The 23,152-nt window shown below is 67.0% G+C and overlaps 3 protein-coding genes across 4 annotated transcripts; 2 read left to right on the plus strand and 1 right to left on the minus strand.

Moving 5' to 3' along the window:
• Positions 1-572: 572 nt before the first annotated feature.
• Positions 573-8,309, plus strand: RBBP8NL (RBBP8 N-terminal like). Its single transcript, XM_036229091.1, has 13 exons — positions 573-633; positions 1,624-1,666; positions 2,212-2,307; positions 2,609-2,721; positions 3,164-3,236; positions 3,696-3,826; positions 3,946-4,025; positions 4,243-4,409; positions 4,864-5,569; positions 5,924-6,032; positions 6,456-6,526; positions 6,630-6,765; positions 8,211-8,309. Exons 1-13 carry the CDS (start codon positions 573-575, stop codon positions 8,228-8,230), a joined length of 1,806 nt encoding a protein of 601 aa, XP_036084984.1. The 3' UTR covers positions 8,231-8,309.
• A 2,237-nt stretch (positions 8,310-10,546) lies between these two features.
• CABLES2 (Cdk5 and Abl enzyme substrate 2) lies at positions 10,547-21,213 on the plus strand. Of its 2 annotated transcripts, XM_016132288.2 has the most exons (10): positions 10,547-10,932; positions 14,147-14,218; positions 14,333-14,425; positions 15,536-15,613; positions 16,184-16,292; positions 16,811-16,976; positions 17,413-17,516; positions 17,772-17,878; positions 18,622-18,826; positions 19,014-21,213. In XM_016132288.2, the coding sequence occupies exons 1-10, from the start codon at positions 10,547-10,549 to the stop codon at positions 19,152-19,154; spliced, it is 1,461 nt and encodes a 486-aa protein (XP_015987774.2). In that variant the 3' UTR covers positions 19,155-21,213. The 2 variants fall into 2 exon arrangements, with proteins under 2 accessions (XP_015987774.2, XP_036085106.1); XM_036229213.1 differs by lacking the exon at positions 14,147-14,218 and having other exon boundaries at positions 10,832-10,932.
• Positions 21,214-21,326: 113 nt separating this feature from the next.
• RPS21 (ribosomal protein S21) lies at positions 21,327-22,590 on the minus strand. Its single transcript, XM_016132289.2, has 6 exons — positions 22,498-22,590; positions 22,291-22,353; positions 22,127-22,190; positions 21,921-21,992; positions 21,471-21,526; positions 21,327-21,391 (listed from the first exon to the last, which is right to left on the minus strand). The coding sequence occupies exons 2-6, from the start codon at positions 22,338-22,340 to the stop codon at positions 21,382-21,384; spliced, it is 252 nt and encodes an 83-aa protein (XP_015987775.1). The 5' UTR covers positions 22,341-22,353; positions 22,498-22,590; the 3' UTR covers positions 21,327-21,381.
• Positions 22,591-23,152: the final 562 nt, after the last annotated feature.

The following is a 23,152-nucleotide window of genomic DNA, read 5'->3' on the forward strand; positions in this document are numbered from 1 at the left end:
GACCCGGACCGCGCGGGAAGGCTGGCGGGTTTCCATCAGCGCAGTGCCCAGATCCCCGGCGGCCTCGGCCCCGCGCCCCGTGTCCAACCCGACCACCTGGGTCTGGCGCACCCCCTGGCAGGCTTCCCCGTGTGACTGCACCGTGGGTTGTGACCTCGGCTGCGGGGTACGGGTGTCTGCAGCTGGGGGCCCGCAAGCGCACGCCGCACATGCCGTCGCGATCCCGGTACCGAGCGGCGGCCGGCAGGCCTGGGATGCGGCGTGGAGACCGAGTGGACGTGCCCGCCCGTCCTCCCATCCAAGTCCCCCGCGGCGGAGACAGCCCACTGGGCCCCCTGTGCGGACGTGACCCGGGGGTGGTGCGGGGTGGCCGCAAGGCAGAGCTCCCCCAACAGCACGGCACGGGACGGGCAACCATCTCCTCTCCAGACGGTGGCTGGGGCCAGATCCTGCAGCCCACGGCCGTTCCCAAGCCGACATCGCCCTCCCCCACCTTCCGCTCCACAGGCTGGAAACGGAGGGGCAGTAGGGCTGCACCCCAGCACCGGGGGCCTGGGCCGGGCGTGGGGGCCATGGAGAGCTTCACGGAGTCGCTGAACAGGCTGAGGGACATCCACGAGAAGGAGGTCCTGAGTGAGTGCCGTGTGGCAGGGCGGCGGGGCTGTGGCGGGCGGAGGTGGGTCTCCACAGGCGGCTCTCACCTGGATGGACGGTCTAAGGGCCAAGGCCAGGCCGAGGCGTTCCCACTGTCACCCCCAACTTTCAGCAAACCCAGGAGGCAGCACTGACCCAGAGCCCGCAGCTGCCAAGTGCCGGGTGCCTGGCCCCCGCCCACCCCTCAGTGGGGCCCTACAGGGTGTCTCCCAGAGGGCCAGCCCACGCCAGAGTGGAAGTAACAGGCTGGGCCTGGTGCACAGAGTCCAGAGATCCGGCCGAGATGGGCCCCTCACCCAGGACAGGGTCTCGGGGTCTCAGCGTCCCCAGAAGTGAGGCTGCCCGCCTCTGGGAAGAGGATGCATGCGTCCGGGGCCCCATCAGGGGCATTCCAGGGCATCGAGCTGAAATTCTCTGCTCCCCTCCAGAACCCCCAGGCCGAGCTCTGTCCCCAGCCACACGCCCGTCCAGTTCCCTGCGGGGAGCAGGGCTGGAGCCCCTCGTGCCCTGTGCTCCAGTGTTGGGCCAGACCCTCTGAGAGCTTCCCACAGTGCTCCCACACTCCTGAGGGCCCAAGGGCCTGGCTCACCCCCCAGAGACCCAGGGAGGCGGGGGGGGGGGGCGCGCTGCTTGGGCTAAAGAACCACAGCGAGGTGGCAGGTGGCCCTCTGCTGGCATCTCCCCCAGGAGCCCGTTTCATTTCAACACTAGCTGCACCCCAAAAACCTTCCCTCTCAGGAGTTAGCCAGGTGGCTGGTTACTCCCAGCTTCGGGACCCCGACCTCAGAAAGACGCCAGGGCCAGAGCCCCCAGGGAGGGGAGACGCCGGCCCAGACCAGGGGTCCCAGGCAGCCCCGAAACTGGGAGCCCACTTTGTGGGGTGGCCCCGGGGAGCCAGCGAGGGGACCTGGGCAGGGGGCGGAGGTCTGGAGAGGGACAGGAAGTACCCCCCCTTCCCCATCCCTCCAGGCCTGCAGAACAAGCTTCTGGAACTGAACTCAGAGAGGTGCCGGTGAGTCGGGACAGGCCCTGGCCCAGCGGGGAAAGTTGAGGACGGTGGCTCACTTCATCCCTGACACCCCAGGGTGCCGCCACCCATGGCACGCAAGGGGCAGCTGCGGCTTGGCTGGGCGGGGCCGGGGGCGGGGCAGGGGCGGGGCCTGTCCATGTCCCGCCTCCAGTGGCCTGCAGAGCCAGGGCTGGACCCCACGGCCACTGAGTGAGTGGACGCCCTCCCGGGGCTGGGCGGGCCACGTCCCCCTGGGGCGGGCGGCGTCTGTGATGACCAGCAGGCACACTCGTCTGAGACTTGGAGTCCTGCGGCGCGCGGTCCCCCTGTCCCCGTGTCCCCATGTCCCAGACGGGTTGCACTTCTGTAGCACGACAGGTGGACGAGACAAAAACCGCCCGGGGCCCGAGTGCGCGCTCGCGCGTGCTGGGTTAAGCATTGCCCTCTCAAGGTCCCCTTCACAGGGAAGTCCCCAGGGCGCAGCGCTCCGCAGGACCCCGCCCAGGCCCCGGGGAGGGCCCGCCGCCCACCTGGTGCGTCTCCCACAGGGAGGCCCGGAGGGTGGAGGAGCTCTGCGCCAAGAACCAGCAGCTCAGGGAGCAGCAGAAGGCTCTGAAGGAGAACGTGCGGGTGCTGGAGAACAGGTGAGCGGCCCGCCACTGCGCCTGACTCCCGCCGGCGGGGGCGGGGCGGGGCGGGGCGGGACGGGGGCCCCGCCCCGCAAGCTCAGGGGCAAGCCGGGCCAGGCAGGTCTCCCGCAGCAGGACTTCTCAGAGCCTTAAGTAAACTGCATTTTCAAAGCTCCTTCCCAGACGCGGTGGGCCGGGGATGGGGCGCGGCTTCCACGGAACACAGTCCGGGAAAGACGAGGGCACGGCCTGGGGGGCCCCAGCCCCCCTGCGGGCCGCGGTCTCCCCCTCAGAGCAGCCTCCTGCCTCCCCACAGGCTGCGGGCCGGCCTGTGTGACCGCTGCTCGGTCACCCAAGAGCTGGCCCGGAAGAAACAGGCGGAGTTCGAGAGCTCCCTGGTCCAGAGCCTGCGGCACGTCTTTGTCCTCAGTGAGCCCTGCGCCTCGCCGTCCCCTCCCGTGGGGGCCGTGACCCCAGGGCCTGCTCGCCTGACATGGGGTCTCAGGGAAAGGGGAGAAGGCAGAGCTGCTGTTGGGCGGGCGCCCCACACCCCCATTCGCAGACGGATGGCCCCGGCTTGCCCCTCGCATGTCAGCCGCCTGGCTGGGGGTGTCCCTGCCGCCCCAGAGCCTCGACTCCCTTCTCCCCACAACGGAGTCCTGCCGGTCCCGCCCAATGACGCGACATCCCAGGGACAAGCCTCGGGCGGGAGTCCTGCCACGCCCCACGGCCCGTGGCTGGCACTGTCTTCACAGCCGCACCCCTCAGACAGCGAGCGTTTAGGGGCGCCTGGGGCAGGACAGGGACGGAGAATTCCCCAGGGCGGGAGGAGCCCCCGGCTGCGCCCTTCACTGAGCAGCGCCTCTTGCAGCTAATGAGGTGACCCGGCTGCAGGAAGAGAACGAGAGCTTGAAGGAGGAGGCGGCGCGGCTCCGGGGCCCGGGGTGAGTGGGGAAGGCGCCCGCGGCAGAGGACCCGGCCCCCCAAGCCCCGCCCACAGCAGGTGCCTGCCACACCTCCACGGGCCCTGGGGAGGCCGGCCCAGCCCTGGGGTGGGGGTCCCACGGGTCATGTGCCACAGAGCCGACTCCCGACCTCCTGTAGTGACAAGCACAGGGCCCTGTGAAGGGACAGGAGCCCAGGGGACTCCCGGGGACGCAGGCCGGGTCCCCAGCACCGCAGCAGCTCTGACGCCGGGGACATGCGTACTTGAGAAGGGCAGCGAGGCCGGCTTGGCCCTGCCGTGGGAGCCACAGTGGCAGGATCTCAGGCAGTGTCCAGAAAGCTGCCTCTCTGGGTCACCCGGGTCCCTCTCAGCGGTGGCTTGGCCCCCAGGAGGGCACCCCGGCCTTCCTGATCGTCTCCAGGACACTGCCCTCGAACCCTCTCCCCTCCAGAGACAGGCCCCAGCCCCAGGGCAGGGAGGGCGCCTTGGACACCCCCCCGCCCCTGCTGCTCCCCTCCCCTGGTGCCCGGAAGGCTGTCACCGAGAAGCTGCTGGGAGGCCGTGAGGACACGGAGGACGACCACCCAGGTGCGGGCCACGGGGAGAAGAGGCCGCGGGGAGGACGGAGGCCGGGGGGCCGGGCGCTGCAGGACCGAGGACCCTCTGTCCTGGGGGCCAAGCCGCCGCCCACTGCTCTCCTCCCACAGAAAAGTCGGGGTACAGGACGTCTCCAGTGGCCAAAACCTCCCCGGGCGCCAACCTACCAGAGCCTCGGGCCCCAGATATGGTGAGGGCGAGGGGACCCTGAGCCCACTCCCCTCCACCGGGCAGGCCCAGCCCGTCCGGTCACGTGCCGGTCCTCTGCTGGGCAGGGACCACTGAGCCCCACTTGACGTGGGTGGAGGCGAGGCTCGAAGCGGGCGGGCCGCCTGCCCAAGGTCTTGGGGAGCAAGGGCGGAGGGCGGCAGCCGGCTGCACCCCGGCTCACCCGCCCGCCTGTGCAGAGCCCACAGCGCATCTCTAACCAGCTGCACGGGACCATCGCTGTGGTGAGGCCGGGGGCCCGGGCCTGCCCCGCTGACCGGGGCTGCACCAACGGGACGCCCCCACTGCCACCGGCCAGGAACAGCCCACCCAGTCCGCCGCGCGAGCTCGGCCTCCCCCTGGACAGGTGAGGCCCCGCCCACCGCCGCCACCACGAGCAGAGCAGCCTGCGCCAAGCACCTGTCTCCCTCCAACTCCAGTCCCACCTTTTGGCAAGGGGTCAAGAGCCCAGGGGTCGCTCCAGGTGCCCCTGCCCTCCCCTGCCTGTGGCGAAGTTCCCACCTGGATGCCTCCCGAACAGCCAGGACGGGGCCGGGGGCATGGGGGGGAGAGATGGGGCGGGCGCTCCAGGAGCGGGCAGGCAGCTGACGCCCAGAGGTGGGGGAGGCTGCAGAGGCCCCGGCCCCAGGTCACCGCGGGCCAGGGCACCTGGCCCGGCCTCCAGAGCCAAGGGCCGGGAGCCCACCCTTGCCCCACCTACCTGCGACCTGGGCACTCTCCTCCAGGTCCTCGCCTGGGAAGGCGGGGCTGACCGTGGGCCTCGCGCCACTGACCTTCTCCACCCTCCACCCCGCCCACAGCTTCCTGCGGGCCACGCGGCCCTCCGCCATGACCGACGAGTCCCTGACGCGCTCCCTCCAGGCTGACCGCCTCTGCCTTCTGAATCGCCACCTGTCCCTGCACCTCCGGAGTCCCCACGGCAGCCCCTGGGCCCCCGCCACAGGCCCCCACGGCCCCCGGACCCAGGGCCTGAAGGCCGGGGAGGCAGAGGCCTGGGACGACCCCGTGGGCCTGCCCGGCAACCTGGCGGATGTGCAGGACCCGCGGCTGGAGGGGGCGCTGCAGCTGCTCCTGGCCCAGCAGCTGCGGGCGTGGGGACGGGCTGGCAGTGCCAGGCCGAGGGGCCCACCCAGGTGGGGGCCGGCACCACCCTCGCCCCCAGGCGCCTTCGACTTCGAGGGCCCCGAGAAGGAGGCGGCCGGGGTGGCCCTGCCCGGAGGGCGGCTCCCACAGCCCGCAGGCCCGGCAGGCCCCAGCAGGAAGGCGGTCACAGCCACACAGGACCATGGCACAGACAAGCCTCTGGACCTCTCAGAGTGGGGCCGGGGCCGAGACGCCCCCAAGCCTTCCAGCCGACTGGGGTCTCTCAGCCCCCAAGCTGCACGCACTCCCAGTCCTGAGCCACCCCAGGGAGCAGAGCCCCCCGCCCAGCCTGGACCCTTGGGTTACAGCCATGGCACCAAGGGGGCCAGAGCACCAGAGCCGGAAGAGCCCCGCACTCTCGTGGTGAGGCCCAGCTCTGTCCTCGCTTCCACATGCGCCTGCCCCAGCCAGCGTCCACTGGGCTCACGCTTCCCACTGCCCTACCAGCCGGTTCCCAGAGAGAAAGCCTGGCTGCCTGATTCACACTAGAGTGGACGTGGCTGACCCCACGCTTCCCAGTGAGAAAGCCTGGCTGCCTGATTCACACTAGAGTGGACGTGGCTGACCCCACGCTTCGCAGTGAGAAAGCCTGGCTGCCTGATTCACACTAGAGTGGACATGGCTCACCCAGGATCCCACAGGCTGTATCCAAGGCTGGGTTGAGAGGCGAGGCAGTCAGCTCAAATGAATTCAAGCCACTCACTTGCTTCCCCCCAGGATCCCGCACGTCCTCTCCCAGGACCCCACCCCAGCCTGCCATCACCAGGCCGAGAGAGGCCAAAACTGTCCCCCCACCCACAGAGGCCTGAGGCCGATGGCCACACAGGTAAGAATGAGTAGTGGGGGGTCATGAGGACCCAGCAAGTGGTGCCACAGCAGAGAAGGAGGGAGACGTGGTGGTCAGTGTCCTCTAGGCCCAGCTCAGCCCCTGCGCCTGATGGGCCAAACCACGGGTCACGGGCTTAGCACCCCCAGCGAGACCCAGAGAAGAGCTAGGGGCCCAGGCGGGCCTGTCTGTGGCCACAGGCAAGGAAGGGGAGGCCATCCTAGTGCTTAGGACTCGGGGACGGGAGACGAGCTGCCCGTCACACAGCGACCGCGCCCCTGGACACAGCAGCTGGTGGGGTCGCCGTGCGGGAGCTGGAGCTCTGGGCCTGGGGCCGGCCCCTCTGTGCCTCAGTGTCCTCACCTGCTCCCACTGGTGCCCCCGGCCGCCCGCCTGGCCTGACCCCCACCCTGCGCCCTGCAGAGCTCAGCGAGCCGGAGCGGCCATGGCCGGTGTCGGCCGAGCTGGATGAGCCCGACTCCTCGGACAGTGAGGTGGGTCCCCAGCCACGCGCTTCTTGTTGGTGGGGCTGCCACCCAGGACCGCCCAGGCTCAGGGGGAGGCCGCTCGCCCTGACCACACCCTCACACTGCTCAGGTGGGCCTGAGCCCCGAGGCAGGGGTCACAGAGAGCACGTCCGGCGAGGGGCCCAGGTGTTTCTGCACCGCAGAGCGCGGGCTCAGCCCACAGCAGAGGAGGAAGCGGGCCTCATCCTCTGACCCGTGGGACAAAGGTACGCAGCCCCGGCCACTGGGGAATGGCACCCTCAGGCCGCCGGGAACCCAGGCACCAGCCCTGGAAGCTATCCCAAGGCCGGCCCCTCAGGAGGGCCCCGGGGCCAGGCCTGGGCGGGTGCTGGCCCCGCCTCCCCCTCACTGCCTGCCCAGCCAGAGAACGGGGTCTCGGGGTCTCCGGGACCCTTGGAGGAGGAGCAGAACATGCAGCCCCTGGGGCGTGTTTGTGCTTCTGGGGGTGCAGGCTGGGGGCTGCTGGGGGTGGTGTCTGTGGGCCCAGCCCCTCCCAGCAGGGCAGCAGAGGCAGTGCCCGACCTGAGGGTATCAGAACACCCCTACTTCCTGCTCTGGCCACAAAGGCAGCTCCGGCCAGGCCTCCAGGTGCCTGAGAAGCCTCTGCACACCTGAGCTAATAGCAGACGCCGCCCTCTGTTTGTCCAAGCGGGCCCGCCACCAGGCAGGCCAGCTGTGGCCGCCACAATGCGCCATTGTTGCCGAGAAGGTGACCGCGGCCTGTGTTTGCTCGGGCACGCAGTGGAGGAGGCCAGCACACCTGTCTGATTTCGAGGCACTTCCTGTTGGGCACTATTTGGAAACCACCCCGGTGGGCACAGCCCGTAGGGGCGCCGGGTGTCCACACACTGCACTCTGAGCCTAGCCCGCCCCGTCCTCACACCCGGCTCAGGGCCGGCCTCCCCGTGAGGCACTGCACCCCACAACACACATGTGGTGGTCAGTGAGGACAAGGTCCGTGCCCAGCTGTGGCCGGCAGCACCCTTGTACCTCGGGACCCGTGGGGCGGTGCCCACCGCGTCCAGCCGTGAGTGCCTCTGAGCCTCGCCGTGCTGCCCGGTGACGGAGCTCGCCGTTCCCAGGTGGGACGCTGAGACATGGAGCCGTGAGGGAGCTGGCCCAGGGTCACGGGCTGGTCCTTGGGGTCAGGCTTCCAGCCGGGTTCCGACACGGAACTGGAGCTTGTCCCGCATCGGAGACAGGCCTGCGCCCAGCGCCTTGGCAGGTCCCGCCCGCGAGGGTCCCGGGGACCAGATGCCCCTCCCCTGTGGCCCCAGCCGAGGGCAGGCCCATGGAGGCACCCAGCCCGTGTTTCCGGCCAGCTCGGGCTATCCAGACGCCCCAGGCCCCCTGCAGGGCAGCGAGGGAGGCGCGGGGGGCCGGGGTCCGCCCTGGGGAGAGGGTCCGCGCTCCCACCAAAGTCCCACGGCTTGCCTCCAGCTGGGCCACACGGCCGCAGAGTCCACTGCTGTCAGGACAAGTCACCTCTGCCAGGGTGGGCTTCTGCACCCAGAGACTGCCCCCAGGGCCCTCAGAGTCAGGGTCCCACAGGCAAGTCCCATCCCCTCTTTGGGAGTCAGAGTCACTTCGAGGGAGGACCCACGAGGCCACCGCCAGGTGTCCTGCCCTCACCTCAGTGCGCTTCCCACAGCCTCTAAGAAGCCGTCCTGAGGGAGAAAGCGGCCCAGGGCCCAGGAGCCCGAGGGACCCGGAGGACCGCCGCCCTCACCCCGCAGCAGCGGCTGAGCGGAGACCCAGCGAGCCGGCCCAGACCTGCTCCCCTGACTGCCCGCGGGCGGTGGGGGGCACAGCCTGGCACGGGGGGCAGGGGCCTGGCTGGGGCCTGGCTGTATCCAGAGGTGCTGGGAAGGCCAAGAGGGGGTCTTCAGCTGGCCTTTCGAACCCCTCTATCTCCACCTACCTCGGAGATGACTGGCTGGGCGGCAGCTGCACACTCTCCCCAGCGTCCACTGACTTGTGGGGAGCGGGAATTCGGAGGCCCAGGGAAAGGGGGCCTCAGGCTCCCGCCCAGTGCTGCCCCCTCAGCCGAGCACCTGCATCCTTTCCGGGGCAGCGGCCCCCACCTCCCACCAGCCCAGCCTCCACGGGCATCCCGGAGTCCCAGGCCCTGCGCCTGGCGCCCCTCCCTGAGCCTGTGGAGCTTTGGGCGGCGGTCTCAGGCGCCCCCTGGTGGAGTCTTGCAAAAAGGCGCTGGGGGAATAAAGGTGAAAGAAGGGTGGGGTGAGCGCTTGGCAGGCCCGGGGCGAGCCTCCGCCTGCCTGGGCAGGCGACCCCAGAGGCTCTTGACTGCGTCCAGGGTCAGGGAGGTCACTCTCTTACAGGAGAGCATGATCGAGCCCAGCAGAGCGTTACAGAGACGGCGTGCTCTGGGGAGGGCTGCGGGGAACAGAATGGGTGGGGTCTGCATGGCCCTCACATGGCTCCTCCTCACCGACACCCCTGAGTCCCTGGCCCCACTGCTGCCGCGACCGGTCAGCCCTCTGCACGACCGCAGGGCAGCTCGCCCAGGATTCCGGCCTCAGCACTCAGGGCATTCTGCCCTTCGGCCACTGTCACTTCGGGGGGTGGGTCTCAGAGCGCTCCAGGGGCCACTGCTCCCCACCGGGCTCACTGCAGCCGTCACCTGCGGGCCAGGGAGGCCAGAGGGACTAAATTCCCAAGAGAGGAGTTGAGGTGTGTGTGCGTGTGGGAGTGCTCTTGTGTGTGCGTGTGTGTGCATGCACACACACGCGGGAAGGCTCCTAGCCGTTAAAGTTGGCTTTGGTTTTTCTGAAATCAAATAAAACAGAATCTGTGTGCCCCATCCACATGTGACGTGCAGGCCCGGGTGGTGGACAGCCTCGTGGGCAGTTAGTAAGAGCAGAGGAAAAGGAAAGGGGGCCAACTGGGCACTGGGCGAGCCTGCCCCGGTGGCAAATGACAGTCAGTAGGAGGGGACACGCCAAGGTGAGGGGTAAGGGCCCGGGAGGCATGATCCTGGTGACCGACTGTTCATGCCGCTCGTGACCAGAAACCCGCCCCCAATTCGCTGATGTGCGTGGACGCCGGCGCCTCCACGCAGACAGGAGGGGTCGCCCCTCCGCCCACCCGGCACCCGCACAGGGGACGCGCCCCACAGGTGTGCGCGTCTGGGCGCCATGCGCAGAAGCACTCGCTGAGCTGCACAACCTAACCGCCGGGCCGGCTTCCAGCCAACGGCCTCCAGCGCTGGCAATGTCCCAACGACACCTGCGGTCGGAGTCACTGTACCCACTGGAAGGATAAGTGAGCCACAGGCAGGAAGCTGGGCAGAGTGGGCGGGTGGCACAGAGGTGGCTGCAGGCACAGGCGAGCTCCAGAAGGCAGCCCCTGAGCATGAAGCCGCTCGCCGTCAAGTCAGGGGACCCGGGCACACAAGAGGGGACACGCCTAAGTCACTTCGTCGCTGAGGGGAGTGCAGGACGCCGTCTGCGGCTGAAGGCCCAGGACTGGCGCGGCCTGCCATCCCGGGCGCAGACCCTCGGTCTCTTCTTCAGTGAGGAAGGGGGGGCGGCACTGCTGGCCCTCTCGGAGCCTTGCAAATTAAGGGGCGTCCCACAGGGCAGGTGGCACAGACACACGCCCCAGAGAGTAAGTGTGCCGGAGCCTAAGACGGAGGCTCCACGGAGACTGACCACAAACGCGCAGCCCAGCAGGAGCCCAGACACAGCGGCGGGAATCGAACCCGCAGCCCCGCCGCTGGGCTCGGGGGCAGGTCCGGCGGGAGCGTCGCCGAGCGGCCCCTTGGGGCGCCTCGGAACTGCCTCTCAGACCCAGGGGAGCCGCCCGGAGCCCGGCGTCCCGCCCACGGCTCTGCGCTGGCCAATAGGCGGACGCGACGGCAAGATATTTGCATGTCGGCGCGCCGCGGCCAATGGGCGGTGAGCGCGGGCGCGTGCGCGCGGGCGGCGGCGGCTGCCGCCGGCGGCCCGCGGGCTCAGTCAGAGGATGGCCGCGGCCGCGGCGGGTGGAGCCCTGGGCCCGTCCGCCGGCGCCGCCGCCAGGGCCCCGCCGCCCGCCGGCCCTGGCCCCGGCCCGGCCGCCAGGGCCGTGCCGCAGGCGCTGCGGAGGCGCGGGGACTCGCGGCGCCGCCAGGCCGCGCTCTTCTTCCTGAACAACATCTCCCTGGACGGGCGACCCCCGAGCCTGGGCCCGGGCAGCGAGAAGCCCCCGCCGCCGCCGCCGCCGCCGCCGCCCGCCGAGGCCCGCGAGCCGCCCGGGCCGCCGCCGCCGCCCCCGGGGCCCGAGTCGGCGGGCAGGGCCTTGCCGCCCCAAGGCCTGCTCAGTCCCGCTCCCACCGGCCTCGGCCTCGGCCTGGACGCGCAACGCCAGAGGTGAGGGGCGGGGGTCCCCTCGGGAGGGAGCCGGGCCACCGGAGCGCCGGCCCGGCCTTGGGGGCGGGGCGGCACGGGGCTTGGGGGTCGGGAGGCGACCCTGCTCCCAGGAGAGCCCCAGACAGGGCCGGGATGGTCTGGCCCCATCAGCCTGAGATGTCCGAGTTGTCTGGGGCGCTGCCACCCCAGGGACATGGATGTTCGGATTTCCTCAGGACCCGTTAGTCCCCAGACATAGGGGTCATTGTCCCTTTAATCCTGCCAGCCCCCGAATGTGGGATCAGGGTCCTCCCGGCCTTGCCAGTCCCCCGAACAGGTGTCTCAGTGTTTGCCCGGCTTTCGCCAGCCACGAGCCTCCCCCTCCCCCACCCACTTTTCGCAGCTCCTCACCCCCACGTCACCTTTCAGTGGTCCCTCCTATGGCCCCTCAGTCACCGCAGTGGGTGACCCTCCACGTGGCCCAGGAGCTTCCTTGCACTGTGACACCTGCGCCAGGCCGGATCTCACTGTCCTCTGTACCTCGGCTGCCGGTCACTGCTGGTCCTCCACGCCTCCCTGCCGCCCCCTGCCCCCGCCGTCTGGAGCTCCAGCCCCCCATCCTGGGCCAGTCACGTCCCAGGTCGCGGTTGTTCCTCCGCCCTGACTTCATCTCCAGGAACCCCTCAGCCCACCCAGAGCAGTGCCCCCCGCCCCCGAGCACTGCCCGTGCTGTCCACGCCCGCTGCCCGCATAGCCAGCCCCCCTTCCCTTCTCCCAGAAGCGGAGCTGCAGCTCCTGTCCCCTTGAGCACTGGCCTGCGGCGAGCCCGCCTGCTGGCCCCTGCCTCCTGCTTGCACGCTGCCTCCAGACCCTGGGGTCGCCCTACCACAGCCCCCGCCCTGAGGAGTGACTCATTCCTGGACTCAGTGGCCTGCACTGGCTACTTGTCACTGTCCCTTCTCAGAGGCTAGCTTGGCCTTTCACCTGCAGGACAGAGCTGCGGGGTGGGCCAGTGCCCTCGGAGGCAGGCCCTGGAGGTGTGCAGAGAGGGCTGAGCACCGAGCCCTGCACGGGTGCCCAGCAGTGCCCAGAATGGGTGGGCCAAGGCCTCCAGACAGCCCCCGCCCCCTGGAGTCCAAAGGTGGCCCCTCCTGTGGGAGGCCATAGTGGCTGCACTGGCAGCGGGGCTCCAGCCCCCCGCCCTCAGGCAGGCGGGGGCAGAGGGTTCTTCTGAGGGCCTTTAGGAGGGAGAGTTGAGTCCAGAACCCTCTGCGAGTACGTTTGCTCTCAGCCAGCCAGCCTGTAGTCTTCTCAGTCGTGCCCATGACTCCTGGACAGACCACGTGTTGTCTGAGGCCGGCTGCTCAGCAGATGGTTTGGGGAAACCCTGCTGTGGGCCAGACGCTCTCTATGGGACAGCAACCTGCCTGGGCAGCCTGGCTGGCAGGAGGGGCTGCCCACCCGGGGCGGACCCTGGGACAAGGCGGGACGTGGTGTGAGTCAGGGTGCCCCGGGTCTCCCCGCTGAACCCAGCACAGTCCGTGTCCCTCTACCCCTTGCCTGGCCTGTGCGGCGAGCCTCTTTCTCCTCCTTGGCCTTCACGTCCTCGTTCAGATGTCCTTCCTGCCCTCAGGGCTGCTCCTGTGCAGAATTCAGCCCTCCTCGGGCTCTACCGCTGAGCTCAGGGCCCTCCCTGCCTTATGCCTGAGGGTCACTGCCCTCCCCTGACAGGCAGTGGGCCCAGGGCCAACCCCCAGGTTGGGGACTGTCCATTTCTCTCTGTGCTCCCAGGTCTAAGCCCAGAGACTTGCCGCGGAGTGCAGGAGGCATGGCCAGCCTAGCAAGGGCGCCTGCTGGCTTTAGACTTCGAGGGTCTATTGTTTGCCAGGGCGCAGAGGGTTCTGAGGTTTACTTCCCGCAGGCTGTGTCGTGAGCGCGGTGGTTCGACCCAGGCTCTGGGAACAGACTCGGCTGCAGTCCCAGCTCCGTCACTGAGTAGCTCAGTGACCTTGAGCAGGTGGCACGGTCTCTCTGAGCCTTCGGTTGCTCCTCCGTGAAATAGGTTTGCGTTCAGCTCTACCTGTCGTGAGGTCCAGTTCAGGGCTCAGTGAGGTTGGCAGTGGCCAGGGCCAGCCAAGCAGAGACCTGGTCACACCCAGGTGGCCCAAGGAGGGCCAGGGTGCACCATCCGTGGGGACTTTGTACGCCCGGTCAGCGCGGTCTCGGAAAGCCGGCAAGTGAGTCATCGGGCCCTGACTCTACCTTTGGAACTTCGAACGCGGTGTTCGTTTTCATCTCGATGCTGTTCGCCTACCACACACGCAGGCGGGCTCCTGGGCTTCTCCAGCCGGGTCGGGAACAGGCTCTCAGGAGCCCCCCTGGCCTGTCAGGCCTCTGCGTCCTCCTCCACGGCACACTGACACACACTGCTCGTCGGTGTCCCTCAGGGAGTGGGGCCGCCTCGCCCCGGCGCTGGTCTGAAAGGTCACGCCCAGCTCTTAAAGTTGTGAAGATCGAGTCTGTGTGGGAAGTACCTATAGGGAAGGGAAAATGAGAGAGGAAGACGGAGATCCGTGAAACCAGCAGGGAGCAGACTCTAAGCTGGTGGCACGGACGGCACCGTCCCTGCGGTAGCCTGGAGTTACCGGGCCGGGCCGGGGAGCGTGGGTGCCGCCCATGCTGCAGGGTCGGCCTCCAAGGGCCCACGGCATCCGCCCGGTGGATCCGTGGGAGCAGCTGCTGGCCTGGGCTCTGCAAATGAGGCCCCAGCGGTGCGGAGCCGGCACACGTCCCCTGGGAAATCACCTGAGGAAATGAGCCCAGGAAAGCCACCTGGGGCCGCATCGTGGGGCCTGAGCCCAGCCTCCGGGCGGGCGGGACAGGCTCCTCCGGGGGCCCCCTTCCACCTGGGTGCTTTCCTCTCCCCGCAGAGCCCTGCGCACCCACCCCCAGCCTGGCACCCTCTGGGAGCAGGGCCTGCCCCATCACCCAGCACAGGGTCAGCCCTCACTCGGCCTCAGGGTGCTGTGTCTGCCCGACAGACCCCTCTTGCTGCCCGCTGAGGGGGCAGCATGCTGGCCTGCAGGGGCCCCCGCTGGGCCCTCTCCTGAGCCCTCCCGCCTCCCCCCATTCTGGCCAGTTCCCAGGCTGACACTCTAGCCTGGGCCCCTTTCCCTGACCCACTCACCCTGCGCGTCTCCCGGCCCCACCCTGAGGCCCTGTGCCGTCTCCACAGAAGGCGAGTCGCCTCCCAGCGCTGCTCCCTCGAGTTCCTGGAAGGCGCGGTGGGGTGCGCCTCGGGTCAGCGGTGAGTGCCCCCCTGCGGCCCTCCAGAGCTCCGCGGCCCACACGCTCCCGCAGCCACTCACGCTGGGGCCACGGAGGGTCCAGCAGGAACAAGCGCCCTGTTTCTCGCCTGCAGAACCAAGCACATATCCGGGTCGCCCAGGCACAAGGGCCTGAAGAAGACCCACTTCATCAAGAACATGCGGCAGTATGACACCAAGAACAGCAGGTATTGGCGTGGCCACCAGCGTGAGGCTTCCGGCCGTGTCCTCCCCCCGACCTGGCGGGGGCCAGCGTCCTGCCCCGGGCCACAGGGAGGACGGCGCCCGGCCCACAGCTCATCCGTGGCCCTTTACGAGTGGGCCCCTCTCCCCTTCGCGCTTGCCCCCCTCCACATTAAACGAGCGCCCACCGCCCCGGCCTGCCCTGGAACCCTGGGTCACCAGCCTGGAGTAGGAGTGCCAAATGAAGGGACCCCGAGAACGGGCAGGCACAGCGGCGGAGCGTGTCCGGGAGGGGAGGGCTTGGTTTCGTTTTGAAAGCACAGAGGGGGTTCGGCTAAATCCCAAATGCAGCTGCCCCAGCCCAGGGCGCACTGGCGACAGGTGGCCGGGCACGACCCTCAAGCTCAGTGTCTGCAGATGCAGGGTGGGGGCCGTTCCTGTCACCTGTTCCTCACACCACGCTCTGCCAGCCCTGAGGTGTCTGAGCTCGTCACCCTGCCTCGCAGGGTCTCCATACTGTTCCCCTTCCCACCAGAGGTCACACTCGAGGCACCTGCCCTTCCCAGCAGTGACCGTAGGTTGGACAGTCCCGGAACCCCCAGCGTGAAGAGCAGGCCCTGGGCTGTCTTCCGTGGGCACCAGTGCCCAGTCATCCCAGGCAGAACAGGCGGGGAGTCTCTGCTGCCGTCCCCACTGCCAGGCTGAGGCCAGGCCGGGCGGGGCTGGTCGCAGAGGGGGAAGGCTCCCCTCCCTGCTGCGTGCACCCATGCAGGGCCACCTCGCGGGTGTCTGGCTCAGGACAGAGGGGTGCGTTTTGACACTCTTAGGCCCCCGCTCCCACCAGCTGAGGACGTGCTCCTTGACCTGCACGGTCCCCTGGGCACATGCCGCTGCCTGTGTCCTCCTAAGCCTGGCCTTTCCTGGGTGAGGTGGTCCCACTTCCGGCCTCCTCTGCCCGTGGGGCCAGGCTAGGCCCTTGCTGTGTAGTGCACTACGTGGAGGGGACCAGCAAGTACCCTGGACACCTGGGGCAGTTCTTGTCACTGGTGTAGGTGGGAAGGAATCCCCCCCAGAAGCCACTGCCACCTGTTCTGAACCTGCTCCCCCCACCCCAGGATTGTGCTGATCTGCGCCAAGCGGTCCCTGTGTGCGGCCTTCTCGGTCCTGCCCTATGGAGAAGGCCTGCGGGTCAGGTGAGTGGCTCGGGGACTCACGGGCTGCACTCAGCAGCCTCCCGCGGCGGTCAGCGAATCGACTCGCACCAGGTCTTCTCAGAGCCCTGGAGGCCATTTTCTGGTTCTCTGGGAGGGGGTGTCCCACCCTTTTGTTTGAGCTACCTAAATGTCGGTCCTGGGACATTCCTTCTCATGGAGACCGCGCCATGAGTCCTTGTGACCAGTCCTGGCCGCCGTGTCCTACAGGTGGCTGTTAGGGTGGGGATGGCACCGTATGACCTGCTAGAAAAAGAGCCAGCCGTGGGGAAGCCTCCTGGGGCAGAGGTACGGCTGGGGCGTGGCGCGACGTCCCTGCCAGCCAGCCTCTCAACAGGAAGCGCCTGGGACTAGACAGCTCGTACGGCGGGAGCCCTTCACCGTGCCCCTGGCAGAGCCAGCGCCGCTGCCCTTCCGAGGGGACCGGCTGTGGCTGTGCCCGGGCAGGCATCATGGGTGTGGAGATGGGCAACCTGCCACCTGAGGCTCTGCTCCCCCGCCTGCCGGAGGGGCAGAGGGGGCCCAGCAGCTCTCCTGTCCTGTGCGCTGCAGTGACCTGAGGGTGGACAGCCAGAAGCAGAGGCATCCGTCCGGTGGCGTGTCTGTTTCTTCCGAGATGGTCTTCGAGTTGGAAGGTGTTGAGCTGGGAGCAGACGGAAAGGCAAGAGCGACGCGGGTCTGCACGCGGGCGGGCGCGGCGCGCACGTTTGTGGAGGAGGAGCACGGAGGTCGCGTCTCGCTTTAGTCTCCCGAAACGCAGCGGGTCTGCGGGTCAGTCGCAAGCCGCACGGCCCTTAAGAGCGGCCCCGGCGCCTCGCCCTGCAGCCGGGGGTGAGGGCGCCCGCTCTGCGCTGCTGGTCAGGGGTCAGGGGCTTCAGAGGCAGGGAGAACTTTCTTGTGCTGTAGGTCCTAGATAAGGGGTGGCGGGGCTGACGTTCTAGAATGTTCTTATTGCTGAGAACACCAACATCGAGCGGCATCCAGCTCCGGGCTGCCAGGGAGCGGTAGCCCTCGGTGGCCTAAGCTGCCGCATCCCTCCCTTGTCTGCTGAGGGGAGCGTCCGTGTGGCGCTTCCTGCAGCAGAGGGGGGCCAGCAGAGCCTGCTTTGACCTCTGGTCTCAGGAGGGCCCGTGGGGCATGGACCGAGCAGGAGGAACTCTGATACCCTTGCCCTTGCAGGTCGTCTCTTACGCCAAGTTCCTGTACCCCACCAACGCCCTGGTTGCACTCAAGACAGACGGCCATGGCCCGCCGCCCCAGCCCCGGCCCAGCGTCTCCCGGGCTCTGCCGGGGTCAAGACACAAACCTGCCGCCACCAAGTCAGCGCCAGCCGGCACAGAACTAGGTGCCCTACTGAGCCCGGGGCGTGAGGCAGGCGGCCGTGCCAGCCGGGCTGGGAACCCCGATTAGCAGCAGAGCAGTGGGTCTCATTCGAGCCCATAGTCCTCAGTCCAGACAGAGCAGGACTTGCAGTGTGGGGTCGGGGCACTGTCCCTGGAGAGAAGGGGCTCACAGCGGGACAGACGCCCAGGCAGGCAGTGGGGCGGAGCCATGCCCACGCACGGCTGGGGATGGTTGCGGCTGTCCGTCCTCATCAGCTTTGTGTCCACCCGAGGCCTGGAGCCCCTGCGAACCCCGGGAGCATCACCCCGTCCCTCAGCGACGCGCTCAGCTCCCACTGCTCCCTGGGCGCTGGCAGGTTCTGCTGAGGCGTAGGTTGGCCGAAGCCAGGGACCAGCGCTTGGGGCTCGTGGTATCTCAGGGCTGCCATCTGCTTGCAGGCAGCGACGTGGGGGACGCCCTGGAGTACAACCCCAACCTGCTGGATGACCCCCAGTGGCCCTGCGGCAAGCACAAGCGGGTCCTCATCTTCGCGTCCTACATGGTATGGCGAGACCTCCGCTGGGTCTCACACCTGCCACTTCCAGGGCGGGGCCGATGTGCCCGCCACCCCCGGGACACCGACAGCACCTAGGGGAGGGGGCGCACAGCCGGCCGGAGAGCAGTGCTGGCCACGCCACCCTGGGACCCGGCCACTCTAGTGTCCTCGGCCCCGCGGCTCGTGCCCCTGGCCGCGGTGCCTCTAGCCACAGGGCACCACGTTGGCCGGACCGGCCCCAGCTGCCGCCCTGTCTTGCAGACCACAGTGATAGAGTACGTGAAGCCCTCCGACCTCAAGAAGGACATGAACGAGACCTTCCGGGAGAAGTTCCCGCACGTCAGGCTGACGCTGAGCAAAATCAGGAGGTAGGGGGACGAAGCAGGCCCCTGGGCCCCGCCCCCACGGGACCCCCCAGAAACCTTCTGATGTGCGTCGCCCTAGGGGTCCCGTGGGCCTCCTCCCGTTTCCATAGATTCCCGACAAACCCAGAGGCGGCCCTCCCGCCCTGCGGCCGGGCCCAGAGCAGCCCCCAGCCCCACACCTGTGCTGGCCGGGGCCACCGAACCCTCCTCACTGGGGCCGATGACAGCCGTGAGGTGGGCACCGCCATGCAGTAGGCGAGGCCCTCACGCTCCGAGGCGCTTGTACTCGGCCCCACAGTGAGCAGGTGGCAGAGCTACTGGCCCAGGCAGGGTTCCTGTCGCTGCCCTTTGCGGGGGTCCTGCCCTGCCTTGTCACACTGGCACCCCCACCTCAGCAGCTCTGGGGACTCCACAGGTGGTCCACGGGCCACCTCGGCACAGCCACGTCTCAGCGCTTGTGTGCTTGTGTCCCCCTTGATGCCACAGAGCAGGGAATCTGTTCTCTATGGTGTCCCCTCGAGGACAGTGTGGGCCACTTGGTATAGCTGGGAGGTGCCGAGGGACGCAGCCAAAGGCTGAGTGGAGCCCAAGACCAGCCTGCTGCCTGCCCACCAGGCTGTGGGCCCCGGTGCTGGGCCACACCACCTGGAGGGACTAGCACCGTGACAGCCCAAGGCCCGTCCTGGGGCAGGGAGAGGGTGGCTGCTCCCGGCCCTGTGGGCACCTGGCTCCCTGCAAACCCGCAGTTTAAAACGGGAGATGCGGAACCTGTCCGAGGAGTGCAGCCTGGAGCCCGTGACCGTGTCCATGGCCTACGTGTACTTCGAGAAGCTCGTGCTGCAGGGCAAGCTCAACAAGCAGAACCGCAAGCTGTGCGCGGGCGCCTGCGTGCTGCTGGCCGCCAAGATCAGCAGCGACCTCCGCAAGACCGAGGTGAAGCAGCTCATCGAGGTGAGTCTGCGCGCCCCGCCCGCCGCCTGCCAGCCCCCTGGCCCCTCCCCGGCCAGCGGCCACCCGCGAGCGCTGCCGGGCACCGCCTGTGGGGTGGGTGGTCTCTGCCCACTGCTCAACCTGAAATGGGGCCCGATGCCCACCTAAGCATGCTCACCCCGCCTAATCCTTCTTTCTCCTGATGCAGAAGTTGGAAGAAAGGTTTCGTTTCAACAGACGGGATCTGATTGGGTTTGAGTTCACAGTGCTCGTGGCCTTGGAGCTTGCCCTCTATCTTCCCGAGACGCAGGTGTTACCTCATTACAGACGCCTCACGCAGCAGTTCTAGCCCAGGCCGCCCGCCCGCTCAGCACCCACACTCATGGGCCCGGGCACAGCCTCGGTCCGCCCCACGGCCACTCCTCCCGCCGGACGAGCCAGCCCTTCCCGACACGCTCGCTTCCCGGAGGGACGTGGCTTGCATTCCAAAGCACACCGCACACCACCACGGTATTGCCGAGAACGTCCCTGCATTCTCACGTGCACAGGACACGGGCTTTGACCATGTCTTTTTCTCACATGCCTGAGACCAGTCTGGTCAGAACCCTTGACTCACATCACATGGATCCTGACGTCATGGTGTCTCCCTGGCAATGCCTTCCACAAACTCACCGCCACGGCATTCACATCTCGGTGACCTGGGTGTCCAGACGCTGCTGGACATGCTGAAATCACTGGCGTTAACACCGAAATGTTAATCTGGGCTACTATAGATTTTGGGGTATGGAAACGGCGCTGAGGAACACACACCCCCACCCCCTTGGCCCGGCCCCCGTCCACCCTGCAGAGCTCCTGAAGGCTGTCCTCTCCGTCTGCTTCCATGAGCAGAGCTCCGGCGACAGCCAAAGCCAGCGAGTGGACTCCTGGTTGGTTTTGCCGTCTTCACTCTTGGACCCATTCTTTGAAGCATCATGTCACTGAAATTCTGATGTTTTGAGTGTCCTGTGCCCCAACCGGCCTCTCTGAAAATACTGGCCCACCCCCTGTGGACACTGACTGTCCGTCCCCTCAGCAGGAAAACTGTTGTCCTTGACAGTTAACCTTCAGATGACTGCATTGCTGGCTTTTGATCTCCCTAAGCAATAGTCACAGAGTAAAACGGAAGATTTATTGTCACTTGGGATTCTGCTGTTGGTTAAGGGAACAAAAACTGGTTAAATGTGTTAAGTTTTGACTTGAAACCACACTTGACCCTCAAGCGGAAAGACTAACTGCTTCGCAGCCCTGCGCGCCACCTTCCCGAGGGCTGACATCAACGCCATTTTCTCCTGAGGCAGGAAGTTGGCAGGTGCAGCCTGTCGCACCAAGCAGACCCCAAGGAGTGGTGGTTGTCACTTTTGTGGACGTCCGGGCCCAGCATGTCAACAGGGCCCACATTCAGCTTTTCCAGGTTTGTCATTCTTACACAGGCCGTGTTCTCCAGCCCCCAGGCTCGCCGCCCCACCAAAAACACTCAGCCGAGGACTGGGGTCAGCTGGTCTGAAAATGGCCATGTTGGCTGGGCCATTAAGCTGCTTCCTCACTGTGCTATAAACTTGTCACTGGAGGGGCTGGGGGACAGCCCCACACTGTATCCCGTGTGGACTGGTGCTCTTGCAGAGAGGAAAAGGCCAATTCATTCTTCATAGAACTCAACTTCCAGCAACTCAGTCTAGCCCCAGCGAAGGTGCAGGCCTGCTGTTCCTTCCCCTTCCTCAGCCTCTCAGTCGGGCCAAGGTCGCTGCAGGACAGAGCCCAAGCCTGTGTTCCAACCTTATTTATTGTGGAGTGCCTCCCTCCTCTCCAAGACAGCCCCCGACCTGTGTGCATCCAAGACGGAATGAGGGACAGAAGCTGCTAGGCCCCAGGCGACTTTCTTCTGGAAAGCAACCTGTCCTGCCACCACAGCATCTCAAGGATACGTCCACATTACATGCACACGGGACTTCTGAATGTCCTGGTTTACAATTTAGCCTCAAGGGACCCACATGCTTGGGAATTTCTATATGGATGTTAGAAATGCTGATACAGTAATTTAAGTTTGCATATTTATGTAGTTGATTTAGTTTACCAAACCCATCTGTAACCTGTCAGTGTGTCCTTTTTAGTAATATCAAGAACTGCCACTGTGATACTCGGATCACTGCAGCAAAGCCAGTATTTAAGCCAAACGTCAGCCTGAATCGTCATCCTCTAGCACAAGCCCAGGTGTCTGAGGGGCGTCCATGGGCCTGGTGCCACTCCCTCAGAACCCAGTAGCGTTTGTGGATTTTTAATGTGCATTAAGCAACTATCTGACCTCAATGCTGAGTCCTATGTCACAGTTGTTTATATTTGTGCTTTAAAGTAAAATCTGGTTTTGTAGCATATTTCATAGGTTGTCTCAGTTGACTGGCCCCTCCTTGTCAACAATTGACAGCAAAATGTCAGCCCTGACCCTCCAGAGCCCAGAGCACACCTACCACCACCAAACCAACCAACGTGAGATTTTCACTGTTTATTTATGACAAATGCTCCATATCTGTGGTCCTCTCCACTCAGAAGTTCCTACATAAAGAAAAACAACATTAGCACCTCGTCTCTGAAAAAGTCCTGGGTCTCTGTGCCCAAATGCGAGCCCGCTTACTTTGAAACGATGCCATCGGCCTTGGCCAGTCGGAGAATGGAATCATCTGACTCGCCCTAGGAAGAAGCACATTGGGACCATGTTCCCTGCTGGCAGGACCACCAGAACACGCTGCCCAGCCACAATCCTGTCCCCACTCAACACAGCACTTGTGGAAGGCACTCTCCCAGTCTCGTGGCCTCACACCAGACAGCGGTGGCAGTGGAGACGGGACTGTGGGAACTGGGAAGCTCCAAGGTAAAGACGCACTGGAGTGTTTTCTCAGGGACACACTGCTGTCTAAGCGTTTAAGCACCCCCTTCCCACCCTCCCAGAAAAGGACAAACAGCCAGAATGCTCCAGCCACAGGCTCAAATCTATTACGCCAACAAGTGGACTCAGGCCTGAGAAACGGTAGCTTCCCCCCCCCTCCCGAAAAGGCCCCTGGGGACCCAAACCGGGGACACTCACCATCCTGCGAATAGCCCCACAGATAGCATAGGTTTTAAACTGGCCGTTAAACCTGCCTGTCACCTTGTCAACCTGTCAGTCAAAAATAAGGATCACAAAATAGCATTCAAGCGCCTACAGCTCTAAGTCTGGGGTTTGGGGCTCAACCGCCCAGGCCGGCCCAGACCTCGCTCCCCAGAGGGAGACCCTCCCACCGCCGAGCTCACCTCGGCCACGTTCATCTGGATGGACGCGTGGTCCTTGGCGCCGATGATGCGGTTGCTGGCGGAGCTGCGGGGAGGGGACGCAGTGAGCGGGGAGGGGAGCTGAGGGAGAAGCGCGGTGGGGGCGGGAGAGGCGTGGGGAGGGTTGGCGCGGGGGCGGCGCTCACCATTTCCGCGGCACATACAGGTCCACGAACTCGCCGGCGTCGTTCTGCATGTCGACGGCGCGCCTACGAGACCCCGCGCGGCGCCGTGAGGCCGGGCCGTGTCCGCGTGCCCCGGCCCCGACTCCGGCCCCCGCGCCGCGGCCCGCCCCGCGCACCCGGTGCCCTCCCGGGAAGCCCGCGGGGCCGATGACCGGCCGCGCGACCTACCTGAAACCACCACGACGAGCGCGAGCGCAGAAAGGAAGAGCCGCGTCCCCCGGCAGCGCTATTGGCGGGCGGGGCGGGGCCTCGGCGAGTGCTTCCGGGGCCCGGCGCGCCGCGGCGAGTCTGCGCAGAGCGCGCCCGGCCTCCCCGGCGCACTTCCGCTTCCGGCGGGGGCGGGGGCGGGGCCTGAGGCGTCTGTCCGCAACGGGGTGGCCGCGGCCTGGGGTTGGGGTAGCGAGAGGTCCCGACAGACCGCGCGGCCTCGCCCGCTCCCGCTCCCGCTCCCGGGCGGGCGGGGGCAAGCGCGCCTGCTGCCTGCCGCTAGGGTCCCCGCCGCGCGACGGGCGGGGGCGGCCTGGAGGGCAGGAGACCCCTTTGCGCCGTGGGTCCCGGCTCCGATCGCCCCGCGTCGGCTAGGGCGGGCGCAGTGTGAACGAGCGGCCTTGGGGACGAGCAGTGCCCTGGGCGCTGTCTGTCGGGGTGGCAGACGCAGGCCCGGCCCTGCGAAGGTTGATGACCCGGGCAGGCAGTGCAGAGAGCCGGGCCCCAGCGAGGGACCGTCGGGCGGGCGGCGGAGCTGGTGTCGGGGTCTTTGGGGCAGACACTGAGGCAGAGGGGGAAAGAACGGGGCAGACCCACAGCCCTGGCCCCGCTCCTT

The sequence above is a fragment of the Rousettus aegyptiacus genome, unplaced genomic scaffold (genome assembly GCF_014176215.1).
Source record: "Rousettus aegyptiacus isolate mRouAeg1 unplaced genomic scaffold, mRouAeg1.p scaffold_m13_p_12, whole genome shotgun sequence".
NCBI lineage: Eukaryota > Metazoa > Chordata > Mammalia > Chiroptera > Pteropodidae > Rousettus > Rousettus aegyptiacus.